The 18593-nt window shown below is 40.1% G+C and overlaps 1 protein-coding gene across 1 annotated transcript in view; it reads right to left on the reverse strand.

The window, feature by feature from the left end:
• LOC135219397 (uncharacterized) overlaps positions 1-11466 on the reverse strand; it is a 93657-nt gene extending 82191 nt beyond the window's left edge. The window contains exons 1-3 of the mRNA XM_064256143.1: positions 11149-11466; positions 4184-5494; positions 2299-2484 (exon numbers count right to left, since the gene is read on the reverse strand). Coding sequence (XP_064112213.1) covers positions 2299-2484; positions 4184-5494; positions 11149-11340 — 1689 coding nt within the window. The 5' untranslated portion in view covers positions 11341-11466. The remainder of the gene's footprint in view (positions 1-2298; positions 2485-4183; positions 5495-11148) is intronic.
• Between the last annotated feature and the right edge of the window lie 7127 nt (positions 11467-18593).

Here is an 18593-nt window from a genome sequence, read left to right on the forward strand (position 1 = left end):
TTCCTATGTCTCGTGAGAGACGGGGGTAGTAGCTTGGCAGAGCCCCTAGATCGAAGCGAACCGTCCTGGTCCAAAACAGAGGCGTTAACCTTATGCAAGACCGACTGGACGTGCCCCAACAAGGGAAGCTGAAGAGATGATTTGGGATTCTGCATAGCTCCCACCAAGGCTTCCAAGCAAGGAGTGTAAGATGACCGAGCCCGAGTCATACTTTCCAAATTGTTGAACCCAAGAATGAGATCAACAACTTCCGAAAAGGAAGACAAAAACTCTTGCATGTCTCTCTCCTCCTGCTCCAGCAACGGAGACCGACGACGAGAAGGATGTGTAGGCTCCTCTAAGGCACCTTCCCCATTAAAATTAACGGAAGGATCAGCAGCCAAACAGCCCGAAACACCAACTAACCTGTCTGGGCTGGGTCCACATGTCAGCTCCCAAAACAAACCCACTATAACACTTAGAACATCATTACGTACTCCTCCAACAGATGACTCATTAACATGTCCATGAATGGTCACTGGCGTGGCAGACATTCAAACATGAGTTGGAGAGGAATCCCAAACACTCAAGATCAAAGGAGAATCCCCCAGAGTCGAACTCTTGGAAGCACCAGTGAGAGGGGCAGGCAAACACTCCTGCTGCACCAACTCCACACTCACCACCTTCAACCTCTTGAGATCCTTACGGTGACGAATAGGCCTTGGATAACAAGGAGCACTTGCATCATGTGCATGGACAGGGGGAGGTTGCAACACGCCCGCGATTCAATGCAAAGGACGAAGTAGCCACTGCAGATTGCACAAGGGAAGATACAATAATACTCTCCGAAACACCAACACTCTCGAGAACATATCCGCGTTGTTCCTCCCTCGTAGGCGAAGAAAGAGCAAAGTCCTTAGCCTTCCAACGCTTGATACGCCGACGTGGCATAGAGGGGGAAGAGGGAGACGACAACAGCACTGGTTTCTTATGCAATCTCTTCGCAGGAGGTGGGGACGAAGCAACACATTTCCTTCCAGTCCTCCCAACCGACAAGGCAGCCAACTTATCATCCAAAACAGAGTCCAACCTCTTAAGCACTGCCTGGCATATAACCTTAGACTGATCTGCAAGAGAAGGCTCCGATGACATAGAAGGGAGATGTAGCATACTGGGCAGCAGAGATGACATCACGGCTGAGAGAGGCAGTGCAGAGGAGATGACTGGGGGTGATGTTATCGATGGGTGGTGATGACGTCACGGCTTCCCCTCGGTCTGAAGGGGAATCAGATGCCACTGGCAGAGGAATACACAACAACGATCCCGTGACATCATCAACAAGGCTGACACCACAGCTTCCCTCTGACTCAAAGAAGCAGCAACAATCACTGGCAGAGCAATATAAGATGGATGACCTCAGCTACCCATGAAAAAGAGGCCAGGAGGAGGGGGGATGGCCTGGCCAGCCTGACGAAGGGGGTAGAGAGCCTCCATAAAGTGCTGTAGCAACAACTCCAAGGACGGGGGACCCCTTAGCCCGAGCGTCTTCCAAATAGCCGCCATCTTGGACGCATCCGACTCTGGAATAAATGAGAATGATGAAAAAGCCTCCCCCTTCCTGGGAATCAAATAAGGGGCGACATTACAAACATCAGCCTGGTGGCCTCCTGATACTTCCAGCGACGAATCAATGGAAGAAAAGGAATGAGACACAGGAACAACGCTACTATAGGGGGTGAATACTGCAGGAGATGAAGCATCGGGAAGAGGCAAAAAACTTTCCCAAGAAAGAAGAGTCGAAACCCTCCGATGCTCTCTTGCTATAAAACGACTTCCACTGTTCTTTAGGCCATGCCTGGCATTCCGTGCAAGGATTCGTTATAGTACAAAAATTAGAACGGCACCTGCTACACGTGATGTGGGGATCGGTCGAAGCCAAAATACGAGAAGACGGAAAACCTGGAATTCTGGGGCACATACGTTGACGAGGCCGAGAAGGAGCAGAAGCCATAATATCAGCCAAACACACACACACACACACTAAACACAAGAAAAACTGGCAATGAACCGGGTAAAGGCCAAGAGAGGTTAACCACAACTCTCGCCCAGGCAGTTAAAGAAAGACTGACGTTGTGGCATAGGTGAGTGGTCCTTGACCACTCTTCACCCGATCTAGGCATGCATTGCCAGATATCACAAGATTCTTTGCTTTCATCTGTTTTTTAACCAGAGGTTTGTGTTCTAGATTATAAGATTCAAAGCATATGAAACAAATTTATCCTCAAACTTTATCAACTATGGATGAAACAAAATACTTACCACTGGAGGTGGTACAGGCTGGAACGTTGGAATGCACGGGCGATAAAATATACCAAGAATCTCTAACATTCGCTGCAATTGATCCTCTTTGATATTGAACTCGGAGGTAAGTTGCTCAACCCTAGCATTAATGTCCCAGGGGCCTGTTGCAGACATTCTGGTACTAGTAGCACATACTGCTCCTTCCTGAAATGAACGAATATACCAAAACAACTTACAATAAATTCAAACATAAAATTTAAGCAAATAAGCATATTTAAAATACAGGAATATTCTGATTATGGTATAAGAGGGTATCCTAGCCAACAATGAAACTTCAACTTTTATTCCCAATCTTTTAAGTTATAGATAGAAAACCCAGTCAAAAAAAATGCATAAAATAATGGGTCTCTGGAGCATTTCAATTATGTACATCTACTCCAATCAACACAACTCTATCAACAGGAAAGAAATAATGATAAGAGAAAAGCTACTTATCTTTCCACAATGAATTACCTATACTACATAGAATATAATAATATGTAAATACTATTACTGTACACTTAAGTAGCATCCACAAAATGATTTGACTAACATTCTACAATTATCAAACTCCAACATCAGTGAAAAATATGAAAAAATTAAATATTTCAAAAACTGGCCCAATGTATATAAGGTTTTGAATTGGCAGATCTTGCCTTGCCAAATAAACTTATGAATGGATGCACAAGAATGGGAGAATGGCAGCACATGAATTTGCATATTGCATCCCTGAGGCCTGTGGATGCTAAGTAGTAGTCCCTAGGAATGGTCCAACATTCCACTACCTTCATCCCCACCCATTAACTTCAGGAATTTCTTCTTGGCCCTGAATGATGGGCCTCCAACTGTTGGTGGCTTTGGGGTTGACAAAGGGTTGTAGCATCCTTTTGAATCTCCAGTGCCTCCTTTACAGCTACTTCTATTATCACTGACTTCACATCCTTACCCAATACCAAAAACTTATCTGAACCCATTGAATATAATTCAAACAGGACTGACATTGGTGATAGGGGAGCCTTGTCTCCAGAAATGGTAGTCTAACCTTTTCACAAGGTTTGTACAATCCACAGATCTAAGCTTATCTGCTCCAGGCCAAAATTTCTAGACAGAAAGGAGACAGATGCCCAGCTCCTTTGCTTAAAGGGAGAGTACTGCTCCCTTGGGGTTCCAGGCCTGTTAGATGTGGACTGTAAAGTTGGCAAGACTAAAAATGTGATGGCGAAGCAAGAAGCCTGTGGAGACAGTTGACAGGGGACCGGCTAAACCTTGAGGGTGCTGAGCTGCTCAAACTCCTCACTCGGTCAAGTCCTTAAAGGCAATCAACCTCTCAGCGATCTCCTAAATCAACTGCTGAAGGAATATGTGCCGCTACAGTTTGCCTGCAATTCTTCAGTTCTTGAAATCTAATATTGTCAGTAGGATGCAGAAGCTTTTAAGGAAAGTGTGCCTTTTCTTGAAGACCAAGTCTGCTGGAACATTCACTAAGTTGTGAATATTCAATACTACTAAAGCTATCTCCAGCAAAGAAACATATTTCATAGTTTTAGACAGGCTCATAGAAACTGATTAGTTTGTTAAATAAAATCAATTTTCAGTACATCAGCTTAAAAGTGCACCTAAAAAATCTGGAGAAGACAACTACTCTAAATGGACTTGAAAGAACAGTTGACCAAGGTACTATAGGTAGTACTGAGCTGACAGCATACCCCCAAAAAAATTGTCCCAAAGAAAAAAGAAATATGACTAAAATAATTTTTTTAAATCAACTGTAAAAATATATTAACCAAAACACAAATGAAATTTTGTTAAGTTCCTTAACATTAAAAGCAATGCAAATATATAAAATTCATACAGTTCAACATACCTGGCAACCAGTGCAAATAACACTCAGCTGAGAAACAGCCCCTTCTCTTAAAGAGGCTTGTTCTTGAATCACAATAGCACCCATAGATCCTTGGCATTTATGCATCATCCTTATCATTTCACTTAGGTTTGTCATATCCATTATCCTATATCCTACAGCCGGTATGACATCATCAACAACGCCTTCAGGTATTAAAGTTGCTGGTTCACAGTGTTCTGAAGCTTTCAAGAGCTGGCCAAGAAGATTTTCTTTCTGCGATTCATTCTGCTCAGCTATCCCAGGCTCAGTTAAACTCTTTTCAGGCATCACAGCACTTGGCATAAAAAAGCTGTCACTCTCTTCAACCTTTAAGTAAGACGTACTTTTTGTTTCTTTTTTTCGTCTCCTTTTACTTACTTTCTTGACATCATTTACTGGCAAGTCATGATGCTGATTAAGCATTGTACCACGACTTCTCCTACTTCTTAAAACAAGCGTTGGCTTTTGCTTCTTCTCTTCAATTTCCTTCTCATGCGCATTATTTGTTTGGTGGTTAAGATTTTCAAACTGATGATGATCTGCTACACTAGATATAACTGAGCATGCCTTAACATCTGACTGTTCTGGGTTGTGATTCTGGTTACATTCCTTTGCTAAAGTATTCATCTTATCTATTTTTGGGTTACCAAGGCTAGCTAAGGTTAATGCGACTTCACTATCAGTTTCTGTGGGTGAGTGATATACAGCAGACATTGAGAGACCAGCTATATTTGCTACTGTTGTCACTGAGTTGTCATAACAAGAGGTAGATATAAGGCTAAACTCTGCACCACTTGGTACCATATTAGAATGATTACTGACTTTGGAAAAACTATTACCATCCCTGCTCTCAAGGACAATATTTGGACTGACAACATCACTGGCATTGATTTGATCCATAACCATCGTACCAGTACCTGTCCCTTTTTTCTGTGGCTGGTGCAATACATATAAAGACTGTGACATATCTTGTGCTGAATGAGCATATACATTCTCAGTTACAGGTGACTGTAGAAGTTCATCCTCAGCTTGCTTTTCTCCCAGTCCCTTGTTCAAAGGTACTGATACAAGAGAATCAAATGGAACGATACTACCTGCAGGAACTCCATATACCATTATTGGCGTTGAGTGAAGGCTCTCATAATAATTTTGGGTATCAATTGGCAATGATCCTCCACCATTACCAATACCTCCAAGCTGAAGATCATGAGCAGACTGTTGACTGGAAAAACTATCAAGTTTGAGATTCTTGTCTCCTCCCATGACTCCCGTTGTGTTATCAAGCAAATTTGCCTGAAATTTAACAAGAAAACATCTAGATAGTACCTAGCAATTTCAGTATTCTTTAAAATGCTGATCATCATACAACAGCCCAAACTGAATTGCTTTCAGGCATCATGAATTACAAAGTTACATAACTTTACACCAGCAAAGGTGGAGTTTAAATCAGGCAAAAAGTAAATAAATAGAAAAAAACAAACACATGATGTTAAAATTCAGGTAATATACAGAATAGGGTATTTAAGACTAATCTTTAAAATTTAAAACTACACTATTCAACAGACTAAAAAAATATATACATACATGTAAACAGTTTCCTCACTGAAATGCATTCTAGACTTTAACAACTTTGTTTACTATTATTGTTCCTGACACTAAATATGTCTTACATTTTCCATTCCCCTCTTCAATAAATGTGATTGTTATTGCAAGACTACCACTTATTTCTTTTAAATTTTGAGACCTGAATATGAATAAGTATATACTCTGAGACTGCTTTTAATTGTTTTGATTTTCTCTCCACTTAAAAATATCAAAGCCTCAGCAATGTAAAAATGATGAATAATCTGCTTATCTTGTACCATAACATTAATAGACATATAATCACTTATTAAAGCTATAAAACTTAATATTAAAAAAAAAAAATTGATGCTTATGTTTCTAAGGCATATTATAAAGTTAACATTGCTATCATACAAGATGACCCCATCATGGATCCTCGGAAGGATATACAGTACTACTAGCCTACTATCTCACAATTTTACACAATTGATGCTTGTGATTGACTGACTTGGGCACTTGGTTAAAAATGACTTGGAGCCATATGCACAAATTACATGCCTTGGGCACTTATGTACAAAATGCCTTAGAGCTACAAGTGGCATTCCCTAGCATTCAAAGACAATGTGCAAGTCTTATCTCTTATGCAGATTTGCATTCCTATTAATTTTGACTTGGCTAACACAACTGCACTATTAGCACAAACTAAAGTCCTGACAGTCGGAAAAAAATGTACTACACTTAAATAGGCATTTCTCTGTAATAGACTTGCTGCAGCATATGCAGCTAATCCACTAAACTCTGCTATTCTCAACTATACCTGTGTTGAAATCAAGTAAAAAATTAATTTGTATCCCTATGCCAAAAATATTACACATCCAATCTGTATATTATCTGATGACAAGGAAATTTGTTAGGTGACCCTTACAGTTACTTCTCTTGGTAGTACTAGTACACTGTATAAATCATGGCAAATTTCCATTATATATCTCACACGAGAATGTACTCACCTGTGCTTTATCTCAAAGCTTCTACAAATCTCTGGTATCACTTAATATCAACTAAAATTCAATATTCTTGCCTTGCGAATGAAAAGCAAACCTACACGTCAAAGTCCAACTATGTTCAAATGCATCATTAAATACTTACCAAAAGAATTCACCCCAAAAATTATTCCTTAAAAACTTTTCTTAATTGTATAAAAGCCTTTAACTTTTTCTTTAAAATGAAAGCATTAATAAAATGGCACGCTATTGCCCCCATTGTCATACTTTAGGATATGATATACTTTTACAGCATATATTATACGAATAGGATGTCTTTAAATTTTTATATCTTAAGGATTTAGTGCATGGTAAGTTTCATATGCAATATGTACTATACATATTCAAAATGGACAGATGTTTTGGAAATCTCAATCTCAGTAGGAAAAGAAGAGCGTAGGTTAAGAGACACCACATCTTTACTGCGACGCATTTCGTTGTTTCTTCATAACAACATTTTCAAGCCTAAAAGAGACATTACAGTATTTTAATGGTAGTTACAAGATCATGTAATTATTGGCTGACAAAGCTGAGTAAAAGTAGCAACAATAAGATAATGGTTAAAATCTTTAAAATAAATTGCACCAGCATACTAAAAAAAAAAAAATTATATAAGATCTTTAAAATAAATTACAACCGTATACTAAAAACAGAATGGTGGGAAAGACAGAGATGGAAAGTTTACACTACAAATGAATGACTGAATGATTTATATCAAAAGCAAGGGATAAGATGAATTGTCAAGGTTAAGATCTGGTTTCCTTAAAAATATTTCTATCGACTCAGAGATTCTCAATAATGACTCTTCTCTAAAAGTACCAAGCACACTAAAATTTTCCAATCTTCTACCTGTATTACATTCCTCTATGTGCTGTAAAATCGGTGATCTGGTTGGCTTGGCCAGCAAGCAACCAGTACGAGGAGAAATGCCATAATGTTCAAAAGATCTTGTCCGGACCGACCGTTTTGACTGGCCAATATAGGTGGCGCTACAGGCGTCACACTTGCAAATATAGGTGATGCTAGACAAAAGGTCTGAAGGTAGTTTATCTTTATGGTTTAACAACGCTAGGATAGTATGGTTGTTGGTAAATATTAACTTGGGGTTAATGTGGGGAAAACTATACTTAAACATATTTCTTAGTTCTCTTGTAACATATTTAGAACAAGGATCACTTATAAATGGAAATTTAAAATACATAGTTAGTTTATCAACCCTTGGTATATTTATTTTGCTATTTATACTAAGAGAAATATTTAGGAACTTTTTTATTTCTTTATATATTATGTTATTGGGATAGCCATTAATTTTGAAATAGTTTAACAGAAACTTTATTTCTGAGTCAAATGCCTGCCAAGAGCTGCAGAGAGAATATGCTCTATGTATTAAAGTCTTAATGTTATTTATTTTGAAGTTAAAGAATGTAGCACTTGGGAAATTCATTCCAAGACCGGTAAAAGTAGACTTTCTAAAAATGCTAAAATTTAAGAGCGACTTATTGTTTGCGGTAGTTTTTGTAATGCTTACATCTAAAAAGTTAAGAATATTATTTTCTTCATGTTCCACGGTAAACTGAATACATGGGTGTTTACTATTTAAGTAATCATGGAACCGCTGTACGTGACTTAAATGCCTGAAAACCAAAAATGTGTCGTCAACATACCTGTGATAAACAATGGGTTTAAACTTAAGGGGACAATCATCAAGCCATCGTTTTTCATGAAAACAAAGAAATATGTTGGCCATTGGGGCTGAAAGTGGAGATCCCATTGCAAAACCCTCAAATTGTTTGTAGTGCAAATTATTGAATAAAAAGTGATTATCGTTTATGCATAAGTTAAGAAGAGTTTTAAAAGCATTTCTTGAAATATTTCTCACTTGTTCAATGTTATTATAAATAGAGTTTAAAACTATATCAATCGTTTCCTTGATAGGAACGTTTGTGAAAAGGGAGGTGATGTCAAAGCTTGCTAGCACCGCACCTTCGGGTATTTCATAAGAGTTGATGATGTTCTTGAACTCATACGTATTTTTTAATGCATACTGATTTTCTGTCAAAGGCTGTAGAAAACTTATTAAAAATTTCGCTAGTTTGTAGGATGGTGCTTTAAAGGCAGACAGAATGGGTCTCAATGGTATTCCACTTTTATGAAACGTGTCGCAATAAAAATGTGGTGTCTCTTAACCTACACTCTTCTTTTCCTACGATTGATATTCAAAATGGTTTGAGATAATTTGAAATATTCAGATGAATAACAGCAAGCACATATAATACACTTTTTTAAATATAACATTATAATAATAACGATAATAGCTCTTGTAAGACAAAATGCAAATTATAGCCAAGACCTGTAGAGTGTTTTCTGGGAAGCTGGCTGGTGATACATGAGCCTAAACAAGAGGGATGAAATCCAACAAGAACATGAACAGCTATTGCATCACTGAAATTATTCATGATATATATTATAAACTTCCAATTACAAATACACGTACTATTTTAATTTTTAAAATCTAGAATAGTTAAACAAAATCATACAAATGTACTATGTAAAAAATTTCACAACTGAAATACGAAAGAAACTATAAATTATTTTCTTTAAGAAATTTTTTGTATGCATTTCGTGTACAAACTAACATTTACAATGATTGAAACTACCAAAGCTTACAAAACATTTATAGCATAATTTCAAGGATATTCTTTTAGGCACTTTCGTACAGGTACCTGAAAGAGAATTTTTAAATGTAATCCATTAAAACAAATGTTGATACATTTACATGCATTACAAATTAAAATAAAATAAAATAAATAAATTATATAAATACAAGTGAATAAAGCTGCAATTGGAAAGTCAGAGGTACCAATAGAAATGATAAAAGCATTGGGGAATCAAGGCAAAGAGTGGGTGCACTTACTATTGGAAAAGATCTGGAATGCAGAGGATATACAAAGGGACTGTAATGATAGTTGGATGATTAAAATGTATAAACAAAAAGGAGACATGTTAAACTGTGGGAACTACAAAGGAATAAAGCTTTTGGAGCACGTATTCAAGATACTAGAAAGAACAGTAAAAGGAAAGTTGAGAAAGTTGACAGATGTACATAAACAGCAGTTTTGATTTATGAAAGGAAAGAGCACAGTGGATGCTGTTTTTATAGCAAGACAAGTCCAAGAGAAGTATCTAGAAGGAAACAGGAAAGTTTACATGTGTTTTGTGGATTTGGTGTTTGAGAAGGAGAGGAGTACCAGAGAAGTTGGTAGGTTAATGAAGATGATGTATGAAGGGGCAAGAACCACTGTACAGACAAAATATGGGGAGACTGTGGCATTCCCTGTGGAGGTTGGCCTCTATCAGGGATCAGCTCTGAGTTCATTCTTGTTCTTCATCATTATAGCCACACTGACATCAGAATTAAGGAATAACAAAGAACTATGGAACTGATGTTTGCTGATGATTTAGTCATTATATTAAACACAGAGGAAGAACTACAAGAAAAGCTTTTAGCGTGGAAAGGAGCCCTACAAAGGAAAGGATTGAAAGTGAACATTGGAAAGACAAAGCTAATGATTAGTAGTAGAGAAGGACATGAAGAAGTAATCATTCAAGTGGGAGATGGTACAGTGCTAAAGCAGATCAATGATTTTAACTAGTTGAGATCAACAATAACAGAGGAGGGAGGTACTGAGAAAGCAGTGTGACAGACAGTGAAAGAAGCATGTCGAAAATGGAGAAAAGTAACTGGAGTTGTTTTTGACAAAAAAAAAAAAATGCCATTCAAGCTCAAAATGAAGATTTATAAGCCAATTATCAGGCGCAAATTGTTACATGGGGTAGACACTTGGACACTTAAGAGGAAAGAGGAGGGATTGTTGGAAAGAACCAAGATGAGGATGGTGAGAGGGATGGCTGGAATATCACTACTGGAAAGGAAGGAGAGTCAAGATATAAGAAGAATGTTTAGTATTATATGTATGTAAAGGAGAAGAGAAGCTTGTTTGAGATACCATGGCCATATAATAAGAAGAGAAGAGGTGGAACCAATCAAGAGATTTAAGAACATGCCAGTGATGGGGAGGAGGAGTGTGGGGCATCAGCAGATCAGGCAGATGGATGTGGTGAAGTGAGACTGGGGGAAGAAGATGCAAGGAATCGAAATAGATGGAAAAAGCTGACACGAGTGGCCAACCCTGCAACAGAGTGGGATTAATAAGGTTGAAGTAAGGAGACAAATTAAAATTGTAAGTACAGCTTTATCTATGTACAGTACTACTAAAAGACTTGCCTGTACATCATATGAAAAACCACTTGCAAGTTAATAATCTCACGAACAATGAAATTTACCTGATGAGCCATGACTTGTGCATCTTGATTACCATCAATTTCAGACATATCCTCATCAATGGCTAAAGGATCATTGCTCAAATGATCAGGAACTCCCGCATGGTTATCCTTGCAAGAGTGGAGTTCACTTTCATTAAGTGTAACTTGGTGCATTTGCCGTACCACAGGAACATTTTGTTGAATATTTTCCATGGCTGAAGTTTATAATCCTTGCTTAACATCTGAATAAGAAAAGGGATTAGCATAAAAAATAAGGCTATGTATTTCAAATACAGAACTACACTTGAAATAATTCAAGTTGCTGTATTGTGTATTTATACCACACAATTTTTTACAAATGTCAAGACATTTCAGTATAGTTAAAATGACCATCAGATGATTATGTTGCATATATTAATTCAAGCTTTAGGTATGTATACAATTGATTTAGTAACTGACTTTAAGTGTATAAGCATCACAAAAACAAAGTGAACCATCCTAACCAAAAATTTTAAATGGAAAATACCAATATGTACATACAAACATTTCTCAGTAAATAAAAAGTATTACTAAACCAGTAAAATATATTTACTATAAAGAAACCATACTTATGCATAAAGAACACATCAATACCTACAATGATTTAAATAAATGGTATAAGAATTTTTATTACAAACTTTATTAAAATAATGTTATTGTTATAATACAATTAAGTTTGTTCATACTTACCTGGCAGATATATATATAGCTGAATTTTCTGAAGTCCGACAGAATTTAAAAATTCGCGGCACACGCAGTGGGCGGCCAGGTGGTAGTACCCATTCCCGCCGTGGGAGGCGGATATCAGGAACTATTCCCATTTTCTATTCATATTTTATCAGTGCCGCTGTCTCCTGAGGGGAGGTGGGTGGGCACTTTAATTATATATATCTGCCAGGTAAGTATGAACAAACTTAATTGTATTATAACAATAACATTTTGTTCATGAAACTTACCTGACAGATATATATATAGCTGAATCCCACCTTCGGATGGTGGGAAGAGACAGAATAGGATTTTTTGGGAAACTTAAATTAAGTAGATGATATACATCTTAGTTCCTCACCTGTTAGCATAGCCGACTTCGTGATTACTGTCACCAAAGTCTGCTTCTGCGTTTACTAGAGTTGCCAGCGAGGGTAGAGACCTGTAAATGCTGGTGCGCTCTAAATGATCTATCAACGGGGGCGTGACCACAATGTGACTAGACCATATGACCATACTTCTGAGGGCAATGAAGCTAAAACCACCACTGACCTAACCTATCAAAGTTAGTTCCATAACTTCTAGGCTACAAAAGAAAAGGAACGCGCCTCAAGCGACCAACCCTTCAAAGTTAAAAGCACACCTATCCCTTTTCTATAGGATAGGATTCGTGTTGCTTCCTGCCCCCAATAATATATCTACGGTATGTATGGTCCTAGCGACTTACGGATCTGAAATGTCGTCTTCGCATCCCGTCGGGAGTGTGAAGCGAACACAGAGTTGCTTCGCTAAACGCTAAAGCGTGGCACTCAGGATGTTACTGAGTGTCACGCTCTGTTGAAATGCTTCCGAGGCCGCGCCCTCACCTCTTGAGCATTCATATTAAGAAAAAAATCTCAAATCTTTATGCAAACATAATGAATGAGACCTCTTAAAAGAAACTCCTTGGCTATAATGCCAGGGTGTTCTTGGACCTGAACCAGTCTGGTCTTTTAACGGAACACCGCAGATTGTCGGGAGGTGTGAAGCGAACACAGAGTTGCTTCGCTAAAGCGTGGCACTCAGGATGTTACTGAGTGTCATGCTCTTGTCGTTGAAATGCTTCCGAGGCCGCGCCCTCACCTCTTGAGCATTCATATTAAGAAAAAATCTCAAATCTTTATGCAAACACAATGAAATGAGACCTCTTAAAAGAACTCCTTGGCTATAATGCCAGGGTGTTTTTGGACATGAACCAGTCTGGTCTTTTTACGGAACACCGCAGATTGTCCGTTGACCTTGACTTTCTATAGTTTTATCAAGATAAAACTTGAGAGACCCTACAGGGCACAGGACTCTCTAATGCCCGTTGCCCAATAATTTGTGCCATACCCTTGGTCTCCAAGCCTTCGGGTCAAGGGTTAGACAGGTTTTCGTTCTTATCAAGAACGGAATGCTTAGAGGACAGACCGCATTATGTCCTTTAAAGCCAAAAACCTCTGATGATGGCTAAAACCTCACTAACCTCTTTGTCGTGGCTAGAGCGGTTACATATTAGCCTTTCTGGTCACGTGTATTAAGTTCGCAGAAAGGATAGATTCGAATTGCTTTTGGCATCAGAAACTCAGACTACGTCTAAGTTCCATGCCGCACCTTTGATCCAGAGAATTTTAAGATCTCCACAGACCTCAAGATCGTGAAGCTTTGTTTGTTTGACAGAACCGAATCTCTGAGCCTAGAGGCCGTCAACAACATCATTTGCTATTCTACAATAGTTAGGACTTCTAGCTTATCTCATACTTCAGACAGAAAAGATAGAACCATAAGGAACTTCACAGAGGTCGAGGTGGAGGAACAGTCATTTCCCTTCACTATCTCCAGAAACGGCCTCCTCCGATTGAACACTGAAATAGGCAGCACTGCTTTGCCTTGGCCAAGAGGCTGCCATTACTCTTGAAGATCTTATCGCTCTGTACCGTTGAAGACGAAGGTAGATATTGAATGCAACCTACGTCTTCACAGACAAATCGAGAGAAGGATTCTCAAGATTCTGAAACCTGTGCCTACAAATGACTGAAAACGCTAACCGCTATTTCATTGCTGTCGGTGAGAAGTCGTAGTTGCAAATGAAAGCGGAGCGTTCTTCAGTAATGAAAAACACAGGGGAAAGCTGCCTGAAGAACTGCTTCTCGATGGGCTGAACATTTGGAAGTAGAGCTGTCAGGTCGGAGAGTAGGCGATGTCTTTTGACATATCTGTTAATTCGGGTTGAACAATGAACAATTGTACCTACGAATATGAGATATTTTAAAGACAAACCCAGATGTCTGAACAAAATCATTCGCATTATCGCAGTGTGATGCAGCGGGAGACTTGTACAGACTTCTGTTACCGTGCGTTAAACAGAAAGATGAAAGAGTCTAAGAGATATCTCTGTTGAAAATTCTCGCAATATCGAAGGCGATGGAATCTATCATCACAGCAGTAGATGGTCCTTCATAATTGCGAGAAACCCCTTGTAATCAGAGACTAAGTCCATGATTGTTGGGCAGAGATACGGTTCGGTAGTCAATCAAAGCAGGAGAGAGAGAGACACATAACCAACCGTGCATCTCGGAGGCCCAGCTGATACTGAGCTGCTATCAGGCAGTTCAATACGCAGTAGCTGAGCTTGAGCTCCTGCTGACTCTCATCCCGAGTTGCCAGGTAATCCATATTCCACAAAGGAATGCGTTCGGCTAGAACCAACCGAGCATAAAAGATATGCTCGAGCAATTATATTTAGGCGAAACGAATTTCGGTAAATATAAAAGTTGAAATGGTGTTGTCATGACAAAACCATAAGTATATAAAATTGAAACAAACTCCTGGGAGGTTGCAGGCAACCCAGAGTTGCAGTTCAATTAGAATACTTCTCGTCTAAGTCGCAATCTGTAGAATAACTAGGAATGCGCCTACCCCCTCGGACGATTCAACTGCTTAGTAGAATCATGTCGCGAGGTTAATATACGTAGTATATTTATAGGATTCTGAAACAACGATCTCCATCCTAAATTCTTTCCTTCAGAAAACAAAAATAAGGATTGGAGATCGACACCTTCGATCTCTATCAAAAGAGAGTGAAGGAGAAGTCTTCCTCGAAGGAAAGCTTCAATGGTGAACAGAATACTAACTGCCTGAGTTGCCAGCTACTCCCTTTACGAAGGAATAGGTATGATATTATCGAGCAAAAGAAACTCTCAAGCAGGCCTATTTAAACGAAACAGAATTCGCTAAAAACAGAAGCTGAGTCGGTGTTTGTCGTAACAATACCTGCAGAGTTGTTCTTACTCCGAAAACTCTTGGAAGGTTGAAGGGAGTGTCAAATAAATACATTAGAACAACAGTTCTTTCGGCTTCTATCCGCAGAGGTAAATTACGATATGCGTATATGACTTGACCCATGCGTTAGCAAAATGACGCAAAGATAAACTACGTAAGTATTGTAAGTAATTTGAACATCGAATTCTCTACTACATCTTTCCTCGACGAGGAAGAGAGAAAGAAAGGAAAACGACTGTCCACGTCATCTCCCGAATGAAGAGCTTTTTAAAAAGAACTCCTTGACTCTTACCAAGACTCTTTTCCAAGAAAAGGAGTAATATTTGAATAGAGATCATCAAGAGAGAACCGAGGATCGAAAAGGACCGTTCAATGTTCTTATGATATTGGACCATAAGACTTCCCTCTTGAGCATTCATGGATCTAGTCTACAAGTCTTTTTCTTACTCCCCGGATGAGCCTCTGAAAATGAATGAGAGCTCTTCCGAAATTTGTTAACGAGTTTATCCGCTTAAACGATAAAAACGTTAAAATCTATGTCAATGAGAACTACCACATTTATGAGGGAGTCCCCCACTTAAATGACAAAACGTTTAATATCTTGACAATGGGGGAAAACGTCCTTACTTTGACAAAACTATTAGCACTTTTGCTAATAGGGGAAACTTTCCCTTTAACATGACCGCAAAGTCACCCAGGAATCCGAGTATATAATCTTCCCGATTCTCAGAGAAATCGATGAAGAGGAAAGAGGGATCGAAGAAAAATTTTCGGGTATGTTTCTCCGCTAACTCCGAATCCTTTTTTGTAAAGGAATGTCCTGTGGAGAGTCCAAAATGAAAAAACCTCGTCTTGACGAGCGTTTACAAAGCGTCAAGCGTCCTAAGAGAAACGTCGTGAACAGCAAATAAGACGCCTTTACTCTCGCAAAGCGTCCTGCCGAGAATTCATCCGAATGCGTCCTGGCGAATCGTCCACAAAAGCGTCCTCATCTAAGCGTCCTGCCTGAGCGTCCTCCTGAGCGTCTCAAAAGCGTCCTGCCCAGCGTCCTCAAAAGCCGTCCTGCTTAGCGTCCTGGAAAGCGTCCTGCTGAGCGTCCTCAAAACGTCCTGCTTAGCTACGAGCGTGTTCAGCAGAGAACTACCAAGTCTTCTGAACGACGTTCAGAGAGGAACTCGTTGAGCGCCCTGATGCATGCAAGGCCCGCCAAGAGGCGTCCTGGCGAGCGACTTTCCAACATCTCAATGTTACGACGAACCGCTTTTGGCATATGACGTTGAATATTTTCAAGGGAGTCCTCATGCGAGTCTCCATGGAGAGCCGCACGCTGCTCCTGAAGTGTGTGAACACTAAAGGAAGACGTATGGCTTTCGTCTTCAAGACGGGCCTTAAAAGAGCCTTCATACCTTCTTACAAAGACAGTGGCCGCCTGTGCGACAACTTGCGTCTTAGTAATGCAAAAGACCATCTCCAGAAACGCACTCAGCAAAGGAACGCCGAGCGTCCAAAAGACAACCCTCGCAAGGTGCTTGCCGAGCGTCCTGGAGAATGTCTCCACTATAGGACGTCGAGCACCTCCAAAAGAACTTCTTCACGTCTAAACTTGCCCTTCTCATGCCGAACCGAGACATAAGTTGTTTGACTTGTGCAAAGCAGCTTGCCGACGTCAAACTTATCAGCTTGCTTTTTCGAAGAAAAGCGAACATACATAACGTATACGGAGCGCCATTAGGAGAGGAGACGAATACTGAGTTACTCCTCCAAAAGGTGGAATCTAGAATGTCCTTGATTACAAATCCTTTTGGAATGCTAGCGAGGTTGAAACAGCTCTAACTTCATGAGCGTTCACTCGCAGGAGGCTCAAATCACTCTTCTGGCAAGATGAATGAGCCTCCTTAATATTTTCCCTTAGGAAAAGAGCCAGTGCATTCTTGTTCGAAAAGGGTAAATGTGGTCTCTTCCTGAGCACCATACATTACCCGAAGGACCTCTACTTTCCTCCGTTTATGTAAATATAACTCGAGAGCCCTGACAGGGCACAGGACTCTTTCATCCTCTCGTGACGAGAGAGAGAGGACGTAAGCGTCCTCTTCTCTAAAGCTTCTTTAGGGGCGCGAGTCCTTCCGAGAGCTCCAACCCTGTGTGGGGAGGACGCCTCGGAGGACGAGAAGCAATCCTTCTAAGATTCGTGCACGTGCTCGATCTTCGGCAGCCTGGGAAGCGACAACAGGACCTGCCGAAAGGAAGCCAGATCAGCATGAAAAAACACCGTAACCAACCTTCCTTCGGCTTTTGACAGCCCTCTCCCTGGTTTCCTGGGAGTGCCGACAGAGGTCTAGGCCTAGAGGCGTTATGGGGTGCCGATCTGACGTTCCTTCCTAACGAGAGAGAGGACGTGAAGCGTCCTTTTCATCTAAAGCTTCTTGAGGGCGCGAGTCCTTCCGAGCTCCAACCCTTGCGCAGGGAGGACGCCTCGGAGGACGAGAAGCAATCCTTCAAGATTCGTGCACCGTGCACGATCTTTTAGCAGCCTGGGAAGCGTCAACAGGTTCTGCCGAAGGGACGCCAGATCGGTGGGTGACCCCTGTGACCCACCCTCTGCGGCTTTCGACATGCCCTCTCCCAGAGTCGTGGGAGTCCGACAGAGGTCCAGGCCTAGAGGCATTATGGGGCCGATCTGACGCCCACCTCCACAACACAAGGGGCACTACACTTCACAACACTGATTGGAGAGCGAGCACTTTAGCCTAAGATTACTTGATGTAATCCTCTAGCAGACACTTCTTTCTAGGCCCGTAAGCCATACACAGGGTTAGGCAAAATAAAATCTACAGGAGTTAGAAGGTTCATTATTTTCTAACTTCTGTTTACCTTTCTATAGTTTTATCAGATAATGTGGAGGAAAACTCTGATTCTAACACGCTCTAAAATGCGTACATGAATCCTCCTTCTTTCCGTAATCAGTCACACATTACACTAATTACATTGCTTATGCAAAGAAAACATGTAAACGTCATAAATACTAAGCGAGTGTCTACCGAAAGTTCCGGTAGCCTCACCTTACCCATGCAGACAACAAAGTTCTGAAACTAGGCTAACTAGCTTCAGACATCAAATGCAATGAAAAAATTTACGATAGCGTGTGCCTAGCCACAAATCCATTAATAATCGAAAGAATAATAGGATACTTGAAGCGCTAATGAAGTTTTAAACAAAATCCTAGGCGGAGGTCTGTAAACAGTTGTTTACCGACCGGCGACAGAAAAAAAATATGAATAGAAAATGGAATAGTTCCTGATATCCGCCTCCCACGGCGGGAATGGGTACTACCACCTGGGCCGCCCACTGCGTGTGCCGCGAATTTTAAATTCTGTCGGACTTCAGAAAATACAGCTATATATATATCTGTCAGGTAAGTTTCA

This window comes from Macrobrachium nipponense, chromosome 1 (assembly GCF_015104395.2).
Source record: "Macrobrachium nipponense isolate FS-2020 chromosome 1, ASM1510439v2, whole genome shotgun sequence".
Lineage (NCBI taxonomy): Eukaryota > Metazoa > Arthropoda > Malacostraca > Decapoda > Palaemonidae > Macrobrachium > Macrobrachium nipponense.